Raw genomic sequence first — 22,784 nt, 5'->3', positions numbered from 1 at the left:
GAATTACCCTTCAGGTCTCTTCCATCTCTAGGGATTCTATGATTCTGAGGCTGGATGGCCATCTGTCGCAACGATTTTGATTGCCTTTTCTGCAAGCAGAATGGGGTTGAACTGGATGACCCTTTGGGTTTCTTTCAACTCTAGGGATTCTATGATTCCGAGGCTAGATGCCCATGTATCGGGAGGGTTTTGATCATGCCTTTCCTGCAGGCAGAATGGGGTCGGACTAGATGCCCCTTGGGATCTCCTCCAACTCTAGGATTCTATGATTTTGAGACTAGGTGGCCATCTGTCAGAAAGGCTTTGTGCCTTTACAGCAGACAGAATGAGGTCGGACTAGCTCTTGGGATCTCTTCCAACTCTGGCATTCTATGATCCTAGCCTCTGAGGTATGGGCTTGGTGGCTATCTGTTGGGAAGGCTTTGTTTGTGTCCTTGTGCCTTGCAGAATCAGCTTGAGTTGGATGGCCTTTCGGGTCTCTTCTATTTCTAGGATTCTATTGAAAATTATTGGGCAAATGACTCTCAGAGCTTGGGAAAGTATTTCTGATTATAAATTACTGGTTTCCTGTCGTAGTTAACTGTGAATCGCACATTGTGGTATTCCTGCGCCTGCCCAGGCAAGCCTCGGAACCTTCTAGAAAGCTTTAAAGAATTGTATCCCCCTCCTGGCTCCACCTCCCCCTCCTCGAGTATATAAGGCCCCTGGGTGGAGCCAGCCTTCCAATCCTCTTTTTTCCGCCATTAGTAGATCAGCAAAGAACCTCTAGATTTATCGTTGGCTTTTGACACGGACTGTTTAACGGACTTCGAAGGTACTCTAATCCCCCTCGACCCGGATCGTTATAGGACTTCTCTTTTGCGCTTCCCTGGTCTGGGCCTAGTCAGCACGATGGCTACGACTTCTTTCAAGAAGTGTTCGGCCTGCCCTAACATGCTCCCTGATACTGATGGCCACAGCCTCTGCTTGGCTTGCCTGGGTGAGGGGCATCTCTCCCAGGCCTGTGCTGTTTGTGCGGTTTTTACGCCTCAAACGCGCAAAAATAGGGAACTCCGCTTGAAGACGGCCCTATACGAGAGGGCCCTATTGCCCCCTCTCCCCAGCCCCCAGACGACGGGAGAGAAGTCCAATCTGCCCGGGGCGACTAGGCCGGAGCCTGCCGGGCCCAAGAAGAAGGCAAAGAAGCAAGCGGATAGAACCCGCCAAGATGACCGCCCGCAATCCGCTCAGGGAAAGAGCTCCGAGAAAAGAGCGGGAAAGCCTTCCACTGCTCTTCCTATGGCCACACAGGGGAGCCCACTTCCAATGGCTCTATCGGAGGCCCAGCCCTCTCCCAGGCCTAATCCATCTTCGCTGGCATCAACCCGGTCCCCGGCCTCGACGCAATCCCCTCCTACCTTGCTTCCAGTATCGAGGGATCCGGATGCAGCAGAACCACCCCCGGACGCGCTGCGGTCGACGGCCGGGATCGACCTGCCGAGCTCGGCTGAGCTCCATCTTCTCGAGCCCGGGATGCCTTCCTCTCCAGGGGGCGTGGCTTCCGGCTGGGAGCCACTCCCCCCCCCCCGTCAGGAGGGCGGAGCAAGGGGCGACGCCGCAGCCAGGAGCCTCCCAGGTGCCGGCAAATGGGGCCGAGTTCGCGGTCCCAACTGCGCCGGTACCAAGAGCTAAGGGGAAGCGCAACAGCAGCAAGAGGAGGAGGTCGAGGTTCCCTTCCCGCCGCAGCAGGAAGCACGGCCATTCTCGACATCGGCGCATATCGAGGGGAAGATCTGGGGTGGCTTCACGCTCCTCGTCCCCCTCAAGTGACTCCTCCTCCTCCTCCTCCTCTGGATCCAACCGCTCCTCCTCTACAAGGAGGAGCTCCAGGAGGTCGCGTCGGGCCCAGGGGCCACAGACAGGAGCACCCCAATGGGGACCTTATGGCCCAGGACATTACCCATTTGCAGGCCCTTGGAACATGGGGCCTGCAGGACATTTCATGTATGCGCAACATGCAGTGCCTCCCTTTGCCCCTTTTGTGAATATGGACGCAATCCAGGGCATACAGCAGAGGGGATGTGGGACTGCAACCACAATCTTTCCCCCTACACCATCTGTTTCAACATCTGGGACTGCGCCTCTCATAGGAGGACAGGGACAATTAAGTTCCACCCAGATTGCTTGCACTGAGCAAGTTTCTAGTTGTGTTGACCAAAATGTTTGTATTGAACGTTCAATATGTGCTGACCTGTTAAATTGTGAAGCTGCTAACCTGTAAGCGCTAGCCCTCCTGTACCAACAAGCACCCCTCAGGTGAACCAGGGGTTGACCTTAACATCAGGTGATCAGGCTGCCTTGGAGTTAGAGGATTCAGATTCCTCTGTGGAACCATCTGACTCCCCTCAGACTAGGGAGACATCCGACCCCACTCTACTACCACCTGATTTCAACAAGTTTACATCCTTAATAGACAGGATGATTAAGGCGCTGGACATACCAGCCCCAAAGGCACAGGAACATGTCGAGGACCCGATGTTCCCTTCAGAGTAACAGGCCGTCCCAATGTCCACGTCGCTCCCAATGCTTTCCTATCTCTTGAAGCTAGCCAAAATTCTGGATGCCTCTCCAACTAGCATGCCTGACACGCCGAAGAAGGTCGACTCCTTGTATAGGATCGACCTTACGGCGGCCAAGTGGGTTGCCAACCCACCAAAGCCTAATACAGTGGTGGCTGAAGTAGTGAAATCAAAAAAGCTGAAGGGTACCCTTTCCATCCCCCCTGATAAGGAGGGGGAAAAGGCAGACCTCCTGGGAAAAAAGGCCCATTTAGCGGCAGGTTTGGTTACCAGAATGGCCCACTATGCAACTTACATGAGTGGGTACCAAACATTCCTATGGACGAAAATACTCCCCTATCTGGACAAACTCCCGCCCGAGGAACAACGCTTTCCAAAGGCGCTACAGTCGGAGGCCCTGCTGTTATCGAAGGTCCAAAAGGACTTCGCAAAACATCTTGCTGAGTTGGCGGGCCACCTGTTTGCTACAGCGACCTCTATCCGAAGGCACGCGTGGCTACGCACTGCCAATTTATCTGAAGAGGGCAAAGCCTTAGCAGAGGACCTTCCTCTACACGAGGAAGGCCTCTTCAACCCCGAGACTGACGTAACCCTGAAAGAAAAGCAGGAGGTACGGCAAGCTGCTGGTAAGTTTGGTTATACCTGGCAGCCGTACAATCAAAGCCACCCTAGATGGCAAGCACCTCCCAATCAATATCACAAGACTTTCAATAATACGTTTTCGGGAGCGGGTAGAGGGAGGTGCCCACCATCCCCTAGATTCCAGAGCAACAAGAGAAGCTCTTACTCATCAAAGTCTAGGTATCAACCATACCAGTCTAGATCTAAGAATCAAGGGGTCTCCAGGAAGCGTCTTTGACGCCTCCGCTGAGACAATCTTCCTGGGGCCAAACGAGTTATCTCACCCCTGGGGTGTCCCTCCTCAGTTACCAGTTGCTCCTGACCCTAGCGAGCTACCCCGTAGTTGTACTCCCACCTCCCATCCCAGTTTTGTTAACAGGTTGCAAAATTTTTACAATAGTTGGACCAGTATCACTACGGACAAGTGGGTGCTGGCAATCATTCAGAAGGGTTACTCCATCGAATTTGAATGCCTCCCTCAGATGGGAAGAGTTAAGAGTACGGCTCCCTCGGAAGCTCTACTCTGCGAGATTACCACTCTCTTGGAGAAAGGTGCTATTTCACCAGTTCGATGTTTTCCTCATGTTTCTTTTCGAGATACTTTGTTGTTACAAAGTGTGGGGGCGGTTTTAGAGCCATTCTGGATTTGAGAGATCTAAATAAAGCAATCTTACCAAAGAAATTTCATATGGTGACACTTTTGTCCATCATGCCCCTTATACTGAAGGGAGCTTGGTTCGCTACCATAGACTTACGAGATGCTTACTTCCACTTGTCAATAGTGCCTCACCACCGTAGATTTTTGACATTTATGGTGGGCAACAGAGCCTTCCAGTACAACGTCCTCCCGTTTGGACTCAGTACTGCCCCAAGAGTATTCACAAAATGCATGGCGGTGGTGGTAGCACACTTACGGACTCAGGGAGTAGTCGTTTATCCATACATTGATGACTGGCTTATTATTGGAAAATCAGCCGCTCAGCTGCAAAAACATGTGTATATTACTTTGTGTCTCCTCCAGTCCTTGGGTCTGATCGTCAACGTGGAGAAATCATTCCTGGAACCATCCCGTGGCATCCTGTTCATTGGGGCATTCCTCGATGCAGTGACGCGCAGGGCCTACCTCCGAGCCGAGCGCTTCTTCAACCTACAGACTCAGGTGAAGTCGGCCCTGGAGTCTACCAGGGTGTCAGCCAAGCAGGTCCAAACACTCCTGGGGTATATGGCCTCCTCTACCACAGTAACCCCATTTGCACACTTGCGTATGCGCCCCTTCCAATCCTGGTTTGGGTCAGTCTTCAACCCACTCAGGGATTGCCCTTGGCTCAAGTTTATACTACCGGAGGACGTCCGTATGTCCCTAGTATGGTGGCTGCAGCCCCAGTTTGTATGTTCGGGCCTTCCCTTCCAGCTACTGTACCCTACCAGAATAATTACGACGGACGCATCTCTGGCGGGATGGGGTGCCCATTCACAGGGCCTAATTGCACACGGCAAATGGTCTCCAGACGAAGCCCTCCGGCACATAAACGTTCTGGAGCTGTTGGCCGTAGAAAGAGCACTAAAATCATTAGAATGGCTCGTTCTAGGTCAGACAGTTCAGATCTTGACAGACAATACAACTGTCATGTTTTATCTGAACAAGCAAGGAGGCACCCACTCCATTCAGCTACTGCAACTAACGTTGCGCATTTGGGAATGGTGCATTCAGAGACAGGTGTACCTGCTTGTCACTCACCTTCCAAGGCAAGAAACCTTGTTGGCAGACGCCCTCAGCAGGAACCCACTGGGTCACCACGATTGGTCCCTCCACCCCCAAGAAGCGACCAAACTCTTTCGCCTTTGGGGGTATCCGTTGATCAACCTGTTTGCCACCAGGGAGAACAAGAAATGTGAGATATTTTGCTCGAGACTCCCAATCCCCAGAGATCAGGGGTGCCTGGGAGATGCGTTCCTCAGGGAATGGGGAGGGGGCTTGGCGTATGCGTTTCCTCCTTTCCCCCTTCTTCTGAAAGTGGTGGCGAAACTGCAAAGGGACAACGCTTATTGCATCCTGGTTACTCCGTGGTAGCCTCGCCAACCGTGGTTTGCCCCTCTGTTACAACTATCGAGAGGGAAGATTAGGGAAGAGAGCGGACCTTCTGACATCTCAGGAGGGTCAGGTCTTGTATCCAGACGTTCATCTGCTGAAACTAACAGCATGGCTAATTCTGCCCCAGGGACAGATGTGACCTTGAGTCTTCCTCAGAATGTAAGGTGCATTATCAAGGTGGCACATAGGCCCTCCACTAAGCGATCATACATGTTCAAGGGATTTCTCAAGGGCAAGAAATCAAGAACCTGAAGTCGCCCCTATTTCCATAGTGCTAGACTTTTTATCAACACTTTATGAAGCAGGACTCTCTAACTCTTCTCTTAAATGTTACCTCGCGGCCATTTCTTGGTTTAGGAGGAAGGGGGGACTGCCGTCCTGTTTTTCGGACCCATTGGTCAAATGTTTTTTGAGGGGTCTAGGAAATATTAGACCTCCTGTGGCTCCAATTGCCCCTTCCTGGAGCTTGGAGTTGGTTCTCTCGGCTCTGATTAAACCTCCTTTCGAACCTATGGCTGTGGCAGAATTGGGTCCACTGACTTGGAAGGTGGTCTTCCTAGTAGCTATTACATCTGCCAGAAGAGCTAGTGAGCTCTGTGCACTCCTTACCTTAAATTTCACAAGGATAAGGTTGTATTACGTACTGACATAGCATTCTTGCCTAAGGTTGCCACGAGGTTTCACATGTCTCAGGAGTTAGTTCTACCCGCCTTCTTTCAGAATCCGGAGACTCCCATGGAGAGGGGCTTGCATTCTCTCGATGTGAGGAGGGCATTAGCTTTTTACATGGAAAGGACTGCTGATTTCAGACAGTCACCTAGATTGTTCGTGAAATACAGAAAAGATGCTAGGGGTCTCCCAGTTTCTTCTCAACGATGGTCTGCATGGATTGTCTCTGCTATCCGTACCTCCTACAGGTTGGCAGGTAAAGAGTTGCCCAGTCAGATTAAGGGCCATTTGACGAGGGCTGTAGCAGCCTCTACAGCGTTCATGAAGGGTATCCCTTTAGAGACGATTTGTAGGGCTGCCATATGGGCCTCTCCCTCCACCTTTGTTTCCCATTACAAATTGGACTGTGTGTCGAGAGAAGAGGCAAGATTTGGTAGAGCGGTGTTGTTTTCGGCAGTGGCATGATCCCACCAGCCATTTTATAGCTCGCTAGTCTACCACAATGTGCGATTCACAGTTAACTACGACAGGAAATGGAAGGTTGCTTACCTGTAACCGTGGTTTCCTGTGAATCCGCACGTACCTTCCCTTCCTCCCATCGAGTATCATGCCACTCCTTCTGGCTGCATTGCGGCAGAAGAGGATTGGAAGGCTGGCTCCACCCAGGGGCCTTATATACTCGAGGAGGGGGAGGGGGAGCCAGGAGGGGGATACAATTCTTTAAAGCTTTCTAGAAGGTTCCGAGGCTGGCCTGCGCAAGCGCAGGAATACCACAATGTGAGGATTCACAGGTAACTACAGACCGTGAAACCACGGTTACAGGTAAGCAACCTTCCATTCCCCAAATAATCATGGGCACTGGGTGTACTAGCTTAAAAATTCTGGGAATTGCAGTCCAAAAAAAGTAAGGTTTCCAAGTTCTTTCCTAACCAAATGGGACTCCCACTATTACTGTGACATTGAAAATGTTCCTATTTCACAGAGATTTAGACAAGCAAAAATCATATCTGCTTTTACAGATTAAAAAGGCTGCTTTCACGTTGCTTGCACATAGCAAGAACAAGAAGAATACAGCAGAGAAATTGCTTTTAAATGAGGACCAGAGTTTATTTTTAATGATTACCATCTGGAAGATCCCACTGCGTGAGCAAGTCATCAAAATATAAGTCTAAAAATCAGTGTGGGAGCCCCCTATGGCCCCCGCAGCACTGTTTGCTGCTGGTGCCAAATGCCTTCGAGGACAATAATAATATACTTTATTTATCTCCCCGGAGGGACCCAGAGAAGATTACAGTTTATATGTATAAGGTAAACATTCAGTACCTTTTAACACAATGAACAACGACATACAATACTTAGACAGACAGAGATAAAGGCCTTTTCCATCTCCAGCGTCTGGAGGCAATGCTGAACTCTGGCCATGGGGAAGTGCTCTTGTTCCATGCCTATTATGCAGTTGGCCATAGACTTTCTTTGTCTGCATGGGTAGCCCTTTATCCTTCCCACTGAGGTGGTACCTATTAATCTACTCGCATTGCATGCTTTCAAACTGCTAGGTAGATAGAAGCTAGGGCTGACGACTGGGAGCTCACTCCGACTCGTGGCGTCAAACTGCTAACCCTCCAATCAGCGGATTTCCTGCAAGTAGTGGTTTTAACAGTCGGAGACGACTGAACAAATGAACAACAAGTGGTTTTAACTGCTGCACTAAACAATAGTCCAGAACTATACAAATGACTCTCCTGGTTTTTGGAAATAGTTTGTTTTTGTTTTGTATTTTGGCTTAAATTGTGCTGGAAATGGTGCAAATTGCCACTCCTAGAAGATACAGCATCCTTTCCCCCTTTTTTTAGCCAGGAAAACAGTGCTCTTAGTTATGGAGGCAGGAGAGAGTCAAGGTACACTGTGTCAGTCGACCCATTATAAAATGGATGCAGCTTCAGTTGCAAAGTGTGACTGTACTTCACTCTCCTTGCATTTGAGGTCAAAACACTCTGCATTCTCTCAATGCCACTACTTTGTTTCTTACAGTCCCCTGCCTCATAATATTCAGCCTGCAACAGCAGAGGTTTGCCTCTTCACAAAAGATGAGCCAGATTTAACAGCAGAACAGACAGAGAACCTGTACAAGAAGCTCTTGTCCCAACATGGGATCACAAGCATCACTGAGGTATGAAGGACACAAATGTTCATGGGGTGTTACATCCTTTTTGAGTCACTGGGGAACATTGCAGGGTCACAATGCTATAGCTGTCTGATCAGCAAGTGGTGGTGACATTAACCATTGCCATCACCACCTCTTGGGCTTCCTTGTTCCTGCTCAACTTAGCAGTATTCCTTCCAGTTGGTTGTGCAAGGAAGACTGTGTTTTCTCTAGCAACAATCCCAGTTGGAAAATATTTAGAGATAGTTTGCATGGGCAAGTAAGAGTCATTTCATTTACAAAAGACCTGTTCTTGATGAAGCCAAAAAGCAGAATGTATCAAGGTGAATTTTCCCCAAAGACCTCCAGTGTTTTTTGGTGGACATGGGGCTCTGTGTGCCAAGTAGGTTCCAGGTCCATTGTTGGTGGAGTTCAGAGTGCTCATTGATTGCAGGTGAACTATAACTCCCAGTACCTACAACTACAGCTCCTCTGAATCCCTCCAAAGACCTCCAGTATTTTTTGTTTGTAATGGGGGTTCTGTGTGCTAAATTAGCTCCAGGTCCATTGTTGGTGGAGTTCAGAATGTTCTTAAGATTTCAGGTGAACTATATATCTCAGTACGTACATCTCCTGTAAATCACGGTGAATTCTCCCCAAACCTCTCTAGTATGTTCAGTTGCTGATCAATTCCTGTTTGCTGTGTGCCATAGAAAAGAATAGGAAAGGATTATGGGAAAGGCAGTGGGCAGGGTCATGCAAATTCCATTCCAATGGTGTGAGTAACAAACACTGGGATGTAAGTGGTAGAGGAAAAATAGAAAATCTAGGATGAAATTGTCCCCATATGAAAGCCTTCACTTGGGTAGTGAACAGTACTGCGTTTGTGAAGGACATTGGCAGCATTCTTGTTTACTGCGCTCTCTATAACCTGCATAGTGAGAGCTATAGCTGATTGTGGTAGTGAGAGCCTATCTGTGGAAGTGGACACCCCAGCCACACACATACATACATATTTTTACCTTTATTATGTGTATAGATAAAACTCCTTTCAATCCAAGAGGCTATATTTTACTTCTTCCCCACTTAATCCTTATGAAAGCACTGTGGAGGTAGATAAGAGTAGCTGCCCAAATACTCAGTGATTTTCATCACTTAATGCAAATCAGAACATGCATTGCTAGCATTCCACTAGACCAATCTATATAGAAGTGTCTGTAACTTGGAAGGTGCTGAACAGACTGTGCTCTGGCACCACGAGATGCAGAGCCAATATTAAGAAATGGGGCTACAATGAAGAGTCCACGACATGTGAGTGTGGAGAAGAACAGACCACAGGCCGCTTACTACAATGCAGCCTGAGCCACATGCACAATGGAGGACCTTCTTCAAGTGACACCAGTAGCATTCCAAGTGGCCAACTTTTAGTCAAAGGAAATGTAGTATAATGCCAAGTTTTTAACTTCGTTTGTGGGTTTTTTTATACATTAGAACTGTATTCTCAATTCACTTCTGACATGATAAATAAACCTTACTGAAAATATACTTGTTTTTTCCATCAAAGTTAAGTTATTAATCATCCTAATAAGAATGCAGTAGTTAAGACTGATGAGACTCAATTTCTTCCTTCTCCCTCCTCCTGTTTTTGGAAGGTCATCTCCTATAAAACACTCAAAAAGAAATACAAGCCTTTTGAAGCCAAGCATTGTCTCCTCAGTCGGTTTGCTCTTTTCCTGTCTGATGATCGCATCCGAAGGCTCCTGCCATCACACATCGGGAAGCACTTCTATAGGAGTAAAAAGTAAGCATTTTGTCTTTTCAGAGTTTTGGACCAGATTTTTTCAAGGTAAGCATAATTGCTTTTTCTCAATTATCACATTTCCCTTTAATTTAAGAGCTCCTGTGTCTGTGAACCTAAGAGCAAAGAATCTGTCTAAGGGGATAAACAAACACATCCAAGGAACTACTCTCCCTGTCACCAACAAAGGATGTTGCTAATAAGTATTTTATACATAAAAGCCAGGATATTGCTTCTTCCATTTACTTTATATTACCCTTTTCTGAAAAGGCATTCAAGGCAGCTTTTGGTGCTAAATAGTGCTCAAGAAAAGAATTTATAACAAATTATAAGGGACAACATTAGGTAATGACATATTTTTGTCTGGCTGTTGGTGGGCTTCGAGTCTTGTTGGCACTAATTCCTTCCTTAGCAGGCCTCTTGTCCCTGTTTGAGACCAGACCACTTAATGAGATACTTTCGTATCCCGCCTATACATATATAATACAGCCATTATTGGCATACACCAACAAAAATAACAGCACAGGCATATACAACAAGAAGAAGTTACCGATAAAAAAGGAAAGCAGTAGCACAGCAGGTTAAATCGCTAGCTGCAGAAAATCTGGTGACCAGAGAATTAACAGTTTGAAGTCGCAAATCAGGGTGAACTCCCAGCAGCCAGCCCTAGCTTCTGCCTTCCTAGCAATTCAAAAGCATGTCATGCGAGTAGATCAATAGGTACCATCTCAGCGGGGAGGTAAAAGGGCACCCCATGCAGACATGCTGGCAACGATTGGAGAAGTCTATGGACAAGATGCTTATCGGCATGGAAAAATGGAACAAGAGCACCTCCCAAGGCTGAAGTTCAGCATTGCCTCTAGATGCCAGAAATGGAAAGGGGAAGGCCTTTACCTCTGTCTCTCTATTGTATGTCTTTTTTTCACAGTATGAAAAGTGATTGAATATTTGCCTTATATATGTAAATTAATCCACTCTTGAGTCATTCCTGGGAGATAAGGTACAATATAAATAAAGTGTATTATTATTATTATTATTAGTTACGATTCTAAATTATAAAACTTACAAGACTCTCACAAAAGATGCATCAGAGTGGTTCAGAAGGTATGGAATTTCATAACACCCTTGCCATTGGGAACACTGAAAAAAAATTATTGTATTTCATCCATATATTACCATATTTGGAGCATACAAACAAAGAATGGTGAAATGTTTCAGCAGAAACCAAGTTTCAAAATGTATGTTTTATTCATGATCTACTGGTTCTTTTAATGTTGGTGGTCATTGACCAAAATTGTTCTGTTCTGTCACAAGAACAAACCCTTTTGGAACATTCCACATTTTTATATCTCCCACCCAAAAAAGCTGATGATGGCAACACATTATTACATCTTGCAGATGCCAAAGCTCTCATCTGGGTGAATTAATCAAAATGCGAAGTGACTCCACACTCACATGGAATTAGTGATGTGGTAGGGGAACAAGTTGTCTTTACTGCAAGAGTCAGATTATGAAAGTCAAGATTCAAAAGTCTGCTCTTGACTGACCTGCAGGCTGTCACATTTGTAAGTATTAAGAGTGCTTCCAAAGACAGGCCAATTGCTTTGATCTTTCTGAGAATCAAAGAATACCTTTCTGAAATAAAATCTCACCTAATATACTTTATTTATATTGTGCTCTATCTCCCTGAGGGGTCTCAGGGTGAATTACAGAACACATATACAGTAATCATTTAATGCAGTTATTACTTACTTACTTACTTACTTACTTAGGCGATCCCTCGTTGGACGAGTAAGATGGTCTTCCATTATGGATTTCCCTGTGCGTCCGTATGTGGCTGTGGAGCCCTATTCTTGCTCTGCATCTTCTTCCGCAGTGAGGGCATTGGTTTCCAGGTGGAAGGCGGTCCCGGTCAGGGTTGGCTTGACGCGCCTTCGTCCTGGCACGTTTCACTCTTTCACCCTCCACTCATGCCTCCTCAAATTCTGCAGCACTGCTGGTCACAGCTGTCCTCCAGCTGGAGCGCTCAAGGGCCAGGGCTTCCCAGTTCTCAGTGTCTATGCCAGAGTTTTTAAGGTTGGCTTTGAGCCCATCTTTAAATCTCTTTTCCTGTCCACCAACGTTCCGTTTTCCGTTCTTAAGTTCGGAGTAGAGCAACTGCTTTGGGAGACGGTGGTCAGGCATCCGGACAACGTGGCCGGCCCAGCGGAGTTGATGTTGGAGGACCATCGCTTCAATGCTGGTGGTCTTTGCTTTTTCCAGCACACTGACGTTTGTCCGCTTGTCTTCCCAGGAGATTTGCAGGATTTTCCGGAGGCAGCGCTGATGGAATCGTTCCAGGAGTTGCATGTGACGTCTGTAAACAGTCCACATCTCACAGGCATAGAGCAGGGTTGGGAGGACAATAGCTTTATAGACAAGCACCTTGGTCTCCCTACGGATGTCCCGGTCCTCAAACACTCTCTGCTTCATTCTGGAAAATGCTGCACTTGCAGAGCTCAGGCGGTGTTGTATTTCGGCGTCGATGTTGACTTTGGTGGAGAGGTGGCTGCCAAGGTAGCGGAAATGATCAACATTTTCTAATGTTACACCATTAAGCTGTATCACTGGCATTGGAGAGGGGTTGGCTGGTGCCTGCTGGGAAAGCACCTTGGTTTTTCCAATGTTCAATGACAGGCCGAGCTTCTCGTATACTTCTGCGAAGGTGATTAGAGTGGCTTGTAGATCTTCTTCTGAATGCGCACAGATGACATTGTCATCAGCATACTAGGGTTCTATAACAGATGTTGTTGTAACCTTGGTTTTGGCTTTCAGTCTGCTGAGGTTGAATAGCTTGCCATCTGTCCGATAGATTATTTCCACTCCGGTGGGAAGCTTCCCATCAACAAGGTGAAGTATCATAGCGATGAAGATGGAGAATAGAGTTGGGGCAATAACACATCCCTGTTTGACACCGGATTCCACTTTAAATGGGTCACTTTGGAAACCACTGCTGTCCAAGACTGTTGCCATCATGTCATCATGGAGGAGCCGCAGGATGTTCACAAATTTGTTTGGGCACCCGATTTTGTGGAGGATGGTCCAGAGAGCGCTGCGATTCACTGTGTCGAATGCCTTTGCAAGGTCGATGAATGCCATGTACAGAGGTTGGTTTTGTTCCCTGCATTTTTCTTGGAGCTGTCGTGCAGTGAAGATCATGTCCACGGTTCCTCTGGAGGGGCGGAAGCCATTCTGGGATTCTGGGAGGGTGTCTTCTGAGAGGGGCAGAAGGTGGTTTGCAAGGATTATTGCGAGGATTTTCCCAGCGGAGGTTAGAAGGGAGATACCTCGATAGTTTCTGCAGTCTGTTCTTTCCCCTTTTTTGAAGAGGGTGATGATGGTGGCGTCCTTGAAATCTGTTGGGATTTTCTCGGTCACCCACACTTTTTCTATGAGCTGGTGGAGTTGGTGTGTCAGCTCAGGTCCTCCCTCTTTAAAGATTTCAGCAGGGATCCCATCTGGTCCACTGGCTTTGTTATTCTTCTGTTGGCTGATGGCATTGCTGACTTCTTCCAAACTGGGCAGTGCTGCAAGCTCATCACTGGTTTGTTGTTGTGGGATTTGTGAGAGGACCTCTTCAGCCACATTGGAGCTGCGGTTCAGGAGGCTTTGGTAGTGTTCTTTCCAACGTAGTGCAATTGAGTTTTGGTCCTTCAGGAGTTTGGTTCCATCTGATGAGCGTAGAGGCTGTATGCCATGGTTTCTTGGTCCGTAGATGACCTTTGTGGCTTTGAAAAATCCCTGAGCATTATGGGTATCTGCCAGGTGTTGGATTTCTTCGGCCTTCTTTGTCCACCAGATGTTCTTGAGCTCTCTTGTCTTTCTTTGGACCTCAGCTTTTGCACTGGCATAGATCTTTTTCTTAGCGGCACAGTTGATGTCTCTCTGCCATGCTTGGAAGGCTTTCCTTTTCTTGTCAATTAGCTGTTGGATCTCGATGTCATTTTCATCAAACCAGTCTTGATGTTTCTTGGCTTGGTATCCAATAGTTTCTTCGCAGGCTTGGATGATGGAGGTCTTCAGTTTGTTCCAATGTTCCTCAACATTTTCGGGGTGTACTGTGGGTAGATGGTTCTTGAGTGCTGTTTGGAGATGGGCTCGTCTGGAGGGTTCCTGAAGGGCTTGGGTGTTCATTTTGCGCCTTGTCTTCCTTCCTTAGAGTCTGCGCTTGGGAGCGATCTTGATAGCCATCGAGGATCGAATTAGCCTGTGGTCGGTCCAGCAGTCGTCAGCACCTGTCATGGCTCTTGTGAGGAGCACGTCACGGCGGTCTCTGGCGCGTATGATTACATAGTCTAAGAGGTGCCAATGCTTTGACCGGGGGTGCTTTCATGATGTCTTGAACTTGTTTTTCTGGCGGAAGAGCGTATTGGTGATGACAAGGTTGTGCTCCGCACATTTGGTGAGAAGCAGGATGCCATTTGAGTTGCTGTTTCCAACCCCATCTTTTCCTATGGTCCCTGGCCACAGGTCGAAGTCTCGCCCGACTCTTGCATTGAAGTCCCCCAGGAGGATGATTTTGTCCTCCTTAGGTATCCCCGATAGGACGGTGTCCAGCTGACAGTAGAATTTCTCCTTGATGTCTTCATCATCATCTAGTGTTGGTGCATAGGCACTTATGATGGTTGCCCGTTGGTTTTTGGCAAGATCGATTCGGAGGGTTGAGAGTCGTTCGTTGATGCCAGTGGGTGCTTCGGACAGATGTTTCATCAGATCATTTCTGATGGCGAAGCCAACTCCGTGCATTCTTTGGTCTTTTTCGGGCAGTCCCTTCCAGAAGAAGGTGTAGCCTCCTTTTTCTTCCTTCAGCTGTCCCTCTCCTGCTCTCCGGGTCTCCTGAAGGGTTGCTATGTCGATGTTGAAGCGTACCAGCTCCCTTGCAATGATGGCAGTTCTGCGTTCGGGGCGTTCACTGCCACTGTTGTCCATCAGAGTCCGTACGTTCCACGTACCAAAGTTCATTTTTCTTTTTTGGCCGCAGGGTGGTGACCCCACTGGACGCGGCAGTCCAGTCAGGGATAAGTGAGGCAGACTATGTTTAGGGCACCTTTTCTAGCCCCCCCCCCCCCCCCCCGTGTGGGGTGAGCAGAGTGGGTCCTAAAAAGGGCTGCTCAGTCACGGATACAGCTGCCGAACTACTCAACTGCCTCGGACCTTGAGGTAGAACGACTGAGTCCGTACCCACCGCCCATGTGCCAGTCTGTGACTAGGGGCTTCCAGATTTCACAGTCCTGCCCCCTTTGCCACTCGCTGATTGCCATGGGACTTTGGTTGGTTTGTTTTTATTTTCTTTGGAAGACGCCTGTGCGTGGGTTTTTTTAATGTGTGGAGGTCAGTGCACAACTGATCAACACACAGACTTCACAGAGTGAGGTTCCACTGGTGATGTAGTTTAACACAATGACCGTGGCTTCTCAGTCCGTTGCAGCCTTCTTCTGCCTTCGCAGCCGTTGCAACATGTGCCATGTTATCCTCCGCCTGCTCCGCCGTTGAGGTCTTTGGGTCTTCGGACTGTGCTTGGTCTGGAACCTCCCCCGCAGCCACTCCTGGGAGTGCACGACTCCAGTTGTTGTGCCTACAGGTTCATCGGAACGCGCAAGCCCCCTCACCACAACAAGGTGACAGTCCATCGAGGGGGAATGCCCCCCCCCTCGAATGCAGTTATACAATTAACAAGGACAGACAATACATAAACAGGTAGGCTTTCCCATCTCCGGCATCTGGAGGCTGTGCTCGTTTCCAGCCATGGGATGATGTTGTCACTCCATCTTCCATGCAGAGGAGCTTTGTTGTCCATAGATGTCCTCCCGATTAAATCTCCAGCATGTTCTTATGGCGCCTTTTTATTACCTCCCTGCTAAAAGCGGTACCTATTATCTACTAACATTGCTGTTTTCAATCTGCTAGGTGGGCTGACAGTGGGAACTCACCCCAACTCAGACTTGAACTGCAAACCTTTAATTAGCAAGATTTTCTACAGCTGGTGGTTTAACCCACTGTGCTAAAACCCGGCCACCTATCTTCCTGTTTGCTCAAGGCAACATATCGTATTTAGTTCTTTCCTTCCTCATGTCTTCTTCAGAGTAACCACGTGAGGCAGAGGTTAATCAGCCTTAGAGAAGTGAGTGGCTTAAAGTTATATAGTGATGTTTAATGGGGCTAGATTCTAAATATCTGCGAAGTCCTAGCCAAGCATTGGAAGTAGTTCCCTTATGTCCTGGCTCTCTTTATTTCTTTCAGTTCGGTGCATATTGGTCACACCGGCATGGAAGCTGGGCAGATTTCGGCGAACGTTATTACTGCTGCAAATGTGATTGCTACTAAAGCACCACAGGTAATGATGCACTGATGTTAAAGCAAATCATTTGCAGCAAATATTCATATGTGTCTATAAATTTTAAATTTACATACTATTTGTATTTTAATATATATATTTGTATTTTATTTTAATCCTTGAACTATGTATTTGGTAATGATGTGTTTTAATGTATATATTTTATGATGATGTGTTTTATTATCGTCTTTTTAATGTATGTATTTTATGATAATGTGTTTTAACTGTGCTGTGCCCTGCCTTTATAATAATAATAATAATAATAATAAATCGACTTATACACAAGTATATATAGTACATACATCTAGTCTGCAAAAAAAGGTGAAACATGTTAATGCTGTTGACCTTTGCTTTCAAATAAATATGCACATGTTTGGGCTATGTAACTTTTTAAAACCCGTTTGATATGTCTGCATTTTTTCATGTATCTTGTTTGTGTTCATTACTGCAGATTTGGAGAAGTGTTAAAATTCTTCACCTTAAAACAGTCAAATCATTTGCACTTCCAGTCTTTACTTGGATCCATCCCAATTCAGATACGATTCAGAAAGAGACAGACACTGAAAGACAGGTAAAGGATTGGCTAGTGCATAGTAGCCAATCAGTGGTTGTATTGGGTGGTTATTCAAATATAATCTCCATTCTGGTGTGTCATGTCTTCTCATTATACGTTCCACATGCGATAGTTTTGGTTCAGTCATCTTGGTTTTTAGGGAGATTTGCCCTGGGACCCATTTGTTGATCTTATTTAGAAATACTCTCCAGCATCACATTTCAAATAAGTTGATTTTCTTCCTATCAGCTGTCTTCATAATCCAGCTTTCATGGCCATGCATAGAAATGGCAAATATGATGACTTAGATTATTGTAGTGCTAGTGTCCAATGATATATCTTGTTACTTTGGGATCATGTGCTGTCCTTCCAAGTCCTTATATCTGTTTGTTTTGTTTTGTTTTTTTTTGTGGTTTTTTATATCTTGTTTGCATCCTTATTATTATTATTATTATTATTACTACTACTACTGTTATTAACTTTATTTGTACCCCGCTAACATCTCCCGTATGCTTCTGCCAGAAGTCATTATCCATGGCTTCATCTTTCGACAAATAAAAACCAGGAATATGGAATTAATCTTTATATTATTGAGAATTGTATTCTAATATATTTTAAAATAACAAGTATTGGAGGGGATGAATTATACTTTACTGATCAAATCGCTGTTTGAAAAAACATCACTGGACCTCACTCAATTGAATAACTTTCCAATCTCCCCTTTTTGGGCAAACTTCTGGAATGTGTAGTGGCCTCACAACACCAGGTGTTCTTGGAAGAAACTGATTATCTAGACCCATCACAGTCTGGCTTTAGGCCAAGCCATGAAACTGAAACAGCCTTGGTCTCCTTAGTTGATGGTCTACACAGGGAACTTGACAGGGGGAATGTGTCCCTGTTAGTTCTCTCAGCAGCCTTTGATACAGTAGACCATGGTATTCTTCTGAAACACCTCACAGGAATGGGACTTGGAGGCAATGTCCTGCAGTGGTTCCGGTCCTTCCTGGAGGATCACTTTCAGAAGGTGTTGTTGGGGGACAACTGCTTGGCCCTGCAGTCTTGTCCTGTAGGGTTCCACAGGGCTCAGTATTGTCCCCCATGTTGCTTAACATCTACATCAGTGGTTCTCAACCTGGGGTTGAGAACCCAGATGTTTTTCTCCTACAACTCCCAGAAATCCCAGTCAGTTTACCAGCTGTTAGGATTTCTGGGGGTTGAAGGCCAAAAACATCTGGGGACCCCAGGTTGAGAACCACTGATCTACATGAAGCCACTAGGAGAGATCATGCAGCGTTTTGAAATTCAATGTTATCTGTACGCAGATGACGTCCAACTCTATCACACCTTTCCACCTGCTGCTAAGGAGTCTGTTCAAGTCCTGAAAGGCTGAACAGGGGATAGGGTTATAGCCTGTGTTGGACAGGGTTACATTCCCTCTGAAGACAAAGGTTCGCAGCTTGGTAATTCTCCTGGATTTGCCATGAGCCTGGAACCCCAGGTTTCAGTGGTGGCCAGGGGTACTTTTGCACAATCAAATCTTGTGTGGCAGCTGTGCCCGTACCTTGCCAAGTCAGATGTGGCCATGGTAGTCCCCACTCTTGTTACATCTTGAATAGACTACTGTGACATGCCCTATGTGGGGTGGCCTTTGAACACTGGAAGCTCCAAGTATTTCAATGGGCAGCGGCCAGGTTACTCACTGGAGTGACGTACAAGGAGCATACAACCCCCCTGTTGCATCAGCTCTACTGGCTGCCAGTCTGCTACTGAGCACAATTCAAAGTGCTGACTTTTAGCCTATAAAACCCTAAACGGCTCTGGCCCAACTTACCTATCTTAACGTATGAACGTATGAACTGGTTAGAACATTAAGATCTGCCGGGGAGGGCCTGCTCTCAGTCCCACCTTCTTCACGAGCATGGGGACGAGGGACATGGCCTTCTCAGTGGTGGCCCCTCGTCTATGGAACTCCCCCTTTGGTGAGATCAGGCTGGCCCCCTCCCACTTGGTTTTCAAGGAAAAAGTGAAGACGTGGCTATAGAGGTGTTTGGATATTGCAATGCTTATTAGGCATAATGTAGCCTAATGACTGCAAGACTAGGGATTATGTTTCAAAAGTTTTATGGTATTTATATGTTTCTATTTGGTTTATTTTTCATATAATGCTTTGTATTGTATATTTGTTTGAATATGCAACATTGCCAAACTGTAAGCTGCTCTGGTGAGAGAGAGCAGGATAAAAATATAGTTAGTTAGTTAATTAATTAATTGATTTCATTCACAATCTTTTTCAAATACAAAAGTGAAAATATCCCTTCTGGAAAACAAACAGAAACCAACATTCTTGCTACATTAAGACTGTCTACCATGTTTCCTGCATTCCTTAATTGTAGTACTAGATGTTAGGACTTTGTCATTTAGAAGTTGTTGAAATCTTCACTGTTAACACATGCCAAAACATTACGACTATTAGTCTTATGCTTGCACTATCTTTTTATATAGATACATTCTCTATAAATCAGTGACCTTTTCATTAATAGACTGAATAATTGACAGTGTTATAAATTTGTTTTTAAGTGTACTTTGTCACAGAGAAAAAAAGAAAAGAACAAAACCAAAAACATTGCTAAAGAAAATAGCTCAACAATAGCTGATGAAAGTGATGCCTCTGATGCTAAAGGAACAATCCTGAAAACAGCAGACATCTCTTTCATGATTGAATCAGAGGAAGATGATGGAGATATTGAAGCTTCTCCCATTGCAAATGGGGAAAAGGTAATTACTTTCTATTCTAAGCTTGAAGTATGTTGAACATTCAGAACATCGCATCATGAATTACTTGCATGGAAAATGGTGTTTCATTAAATCCCCCCAAGTTCCCTGTTCTGCTATGACTACCACAATTTGTCATTCTGAGCCAACAGGAAGAAAGATTTAGCCTCAACCTTTGGATTAACACCCCTATTTACATTTCAGCTGGTGTTTAGCTTTGTCTCTACTGACACTTCATATATCCAGTGAAATGAAGACTACTTTTTGACAACATATGTCATAATAAAATATTGCTCACAGCAAAAATTACAATAATCTACACCTAAAAATCTAGTACAGAGGGCAGAGCAACTGATTCTTTTCCTTTCTTTGTTGATGATCTTTGCTGTTTTGCTCTTGGCAGCTAATTTTCTTTCCTCTTTTACAGACTAAAGAGCCTGTACCACACAGCTGAATAAAATCTCACTTTATCTGCTTTGAACTGGAATATATAGTATTGTGGACTCAGATAACCCAGTTCAAAGCAGATATTGTGGGATTTTCTGCCTTGATATTCTGGGTTATATGGTTGTGTGGAAGGGCCCTAAGAATGTGTTGGCTGCTAAGGAGGAAGATAAGCAACAGATTGAGCCCTTCTGTATGCAATTTCCCCCAAGTAGTATTGTGTACATTAAAGATGGAGACCTTTCCATTCTTAATGTGGGCTAGGCTTTAGCACAGCGGGTTAAACCGCCAGCTGCAGAGAATCTTGCTGATCAAAAGCTCAACAGTTCAAACCCAGGTTGGAATGAGCTGCTGCCGTCAGCCCAGCTTCTGCTTACCTAGCAGTTGGAAAACAGTAATGTAAGTAGATAAATAGTTACCGCTTTTGGCGGCCTTTTGCAGTTGACAGATCGTGATTTTGTCAATGTTTATTATTTTCAAATGCTGACTGAGATCTTTTGGCAAGTGTGCCGATTACCACTGGGACCATCTTTACTGGTTTATGCAAGAGCCTTTGCAGTTTGATTTTGAGGTCCTGATAACGGCTGAATTTTTCCTGTTGTTTTTCATTGATTTGGCTATTGCCTTGTATGAAGACAACAATAATCCAAACTTTTTTATTTTCCACAATCGTGATGTCTGGATTTGAAAGTCCCACGGTATTTTTGTATGTACAATTTATTTATTTATTTATTTATTTACTTTATTTACTTTATTTGTATACTGCTCTTCTCAGCCCTTAGACGACTCAGAGCAGTTTACAACAATTTAGGTATACACAATACAAAATCATTAAGCATTTAAAAGCAATAGCATCACAAATCATTAATCATCAATATCAATACATCACTAAACCAATAAAACAAATCCATCAGGTCTCATCAATGAAATCAGAATCCAAGCTCGTTATCCGATATTTCGTGTTCCGATAGTCAGTCAATCAATCACACTGCTTAGTCGAATGCCTGTTCAAACGGCCAGGTCTTTACTTTCCTCCGGAATGCCAGCAAGGAGGGGGTCGATCTAATATCTACAGGAAAGGCATTCCACAGCCGAGGGGCCACCACTGAGAAGGCCCTGTCTCTCGTCCCTGCCAGGCGTGCTTATGAAGCCAGCGGGATCGAGAGCAGGGCCTCCCCAGACGATCTTAATGTCCTAACTGGTTCATAGGAGGAGACGCGTTCAGACAAATAGGTCGGGTCAGAACCGTTTAGGGCTTTAAAGGCTAAAGCCAGCACTTTGAATTCTGCCCGGTAGCAAATTGGCAGCCAGTGGAGCTGGCGCAGCAGTGGAGTGGTGTGCTCCCTGAGTGCCGCTCCTGTTAGCATCCTGGCTGCCGATCGTTGGACCATTTGAAGCTTCCGAGCAGTCTTCAGAGGCAACCCCACAAAGAGAGTGTTGCAGTAGTCTAAACGGGATGTGACTAGAGCATGGACTACCGTGGCCAAGTCAGACTTCCCAAGGATTTCCCACTACCTTTGCAGATTTATGATCCAACCATTATTATTATTATTATTATTATTATTATTATTATTATTATGTACAGTAAAGATTGAGACCTTTCAATCCTCTGGTTGTTTTATAGAACAGATCCTGTCATTGTATTCAGTATTGCCAGTAGGAAGGAGTTGAGGAGCCATAGTCCAAAATATCTGGAAGGAACCACCTCCAGGTTGACAATTTTCACTAGTTCAAGTTATGACTAGTTTAGTGTACTCTGTATGGGTGTTTTCAAGGGGGCTACCAACATGATTCCATTTAACAGGAAACTACACGGGAGTTGTCATTCGAAAAGTTTTTCTGAGTTTTGTACTGAACCAACATTGGGTTGACACCACTGCTGGTTCCCATGTGTTCTTAGCTCGTGAATTATGTTTAATTCCTACACTTTTTCCCTTTATTGTAGGTATTGGACGACGACTTCTTCTGTGCGCATTCAGAAGAAGATCTACAAGCCACCCTAAACACCTTTGCAGAAGCATACGAGAAGCTTGGCTAGTCATTGAACATTAAAAAAACCAAGGTGCTTTTCCAGCAGGCACCAGCCATTCCCTCTCCAATGCCAGTGATACAGCTTAATGGTGTAACATTAGAAAATGTTAATCATTTCCGCTACCTTGGCAGCCACCTCTCCACCAAAGTCAACATCGACACCAAAATACAACACCGCCTGAGCTCTGCAAGCGCAGCATTTTTCCGAATGAAGCAGAGAGTGTTTGAGGACCGGGACATCCGTAGGGATACCAAGGTGCTTGTTTATAAAGCTATTGTCCTCCCAACCCTGCTCTATGCCTGTGAGACGTGGACTGTCTACAGACGTCACATGCAGCTCCTGGAACGATTCCATCAGCGCTGCCTCCGGAAAATCCTGCAAATCTCTTGGGAAGACAAGTGGACAAACGTCAGCGTGCTGGAAGAAGCAAAGACCACCAGCATTGAAGCGATGGTCCTCCGCCACCAACTCCGCTGGACCGGCCACGTTGTCCGGATGCCCGACCACTGTCTCCCAAAACAGCTGCTCTACTCCAAACTCAAGAATGGAAAACAGAATGTTGGAGGGCAAGAAAAGAGATTTAAAGATGGGCTCAAAGCCAACCTTAAAAACTCTGGCATAGACACTGAGAACTGGGAAGCCCTGGCCCTTGACCGCTCCAGCTGGAGGTCAGCTGTGACCAGCAGTGCTGCAGAATTTGAGGAGGCATGAGTGGAGGGTGAAAAAGAG

General features: G+C 45.8%; 1 protein-coding gene across 1 annotated transcript; it reads left to right on the top strand.

The window, feature by feature from the left end:
* Positions 1–7,107: 7,107 nt before the first annotated feature.
* Positions 7,108–22,399, top strand: LOC137095433 (ribosomal L1 domain-containing protein 1-like). The gene is made up of 6 exons (XM_067462102.1): positions 7,108–8,110; positions 9,736–9,884; positions 16,161–16,254; positions 16,706–16,825; positions 19,385–19,582; positions 21,969–22,399. The coding sequence occupies exons 1-6, from the start codon at positions 7,817–7,819 to the stop codon at positions 22,059–22,061; spliced, it is 948 nt and encodes a 315-aa protein (XP_067318203.1). The 5' UTR covers positions 7,108–7,816; the 3' UTR covers positions 22,062–22,399.
* The last annotated feature ends 385 nt before the right edge of the window (positions 22,400–22,784 follow it).

This window comes from Anolis sagrei, chromosome Y (assembly GCF_037176765.1).
Source record: "Anolis sagrei isolate rAnoSag1 chromosome Y, rAnoSag1.mat, whole genome shotgun sequence".
Lineage (NCBI taxonomy): Eukaryota > Metazoa > Chordata > Lepidosauria > Squamata > Dactyloidae > Anolis > Anolis sagrei.
Note: the sequence above shows the minus strand (reverse complement) of the source record. Positions and strands in the feature narration are given on the sequence as shown.

Bases quoted from the DNA above. Each gene is read 5' to 3' on its own strand.
- LOC137095433 (XM_067462102.1), top strand. From the start codon at position 7,817: ATGGAGGCAGGAGAGAGTCAAGGTACACTGTGTCAGTCGACCCATTAT. The intron at 16,826-19,384 runs GTAAAGGATTGG...TTTGTTTTTAAG, and splicing joins AGACAGACACTGAAAGACAG to TGTACTTTGTCACAGAGAAA. The intron at 19,583-21,968 runs GTAATTACTTTC...CCTTTATTGTAG, and splicing joins CCATTGCAAATGGGGAAAAG to GTATTGGACGACGACTTCTT.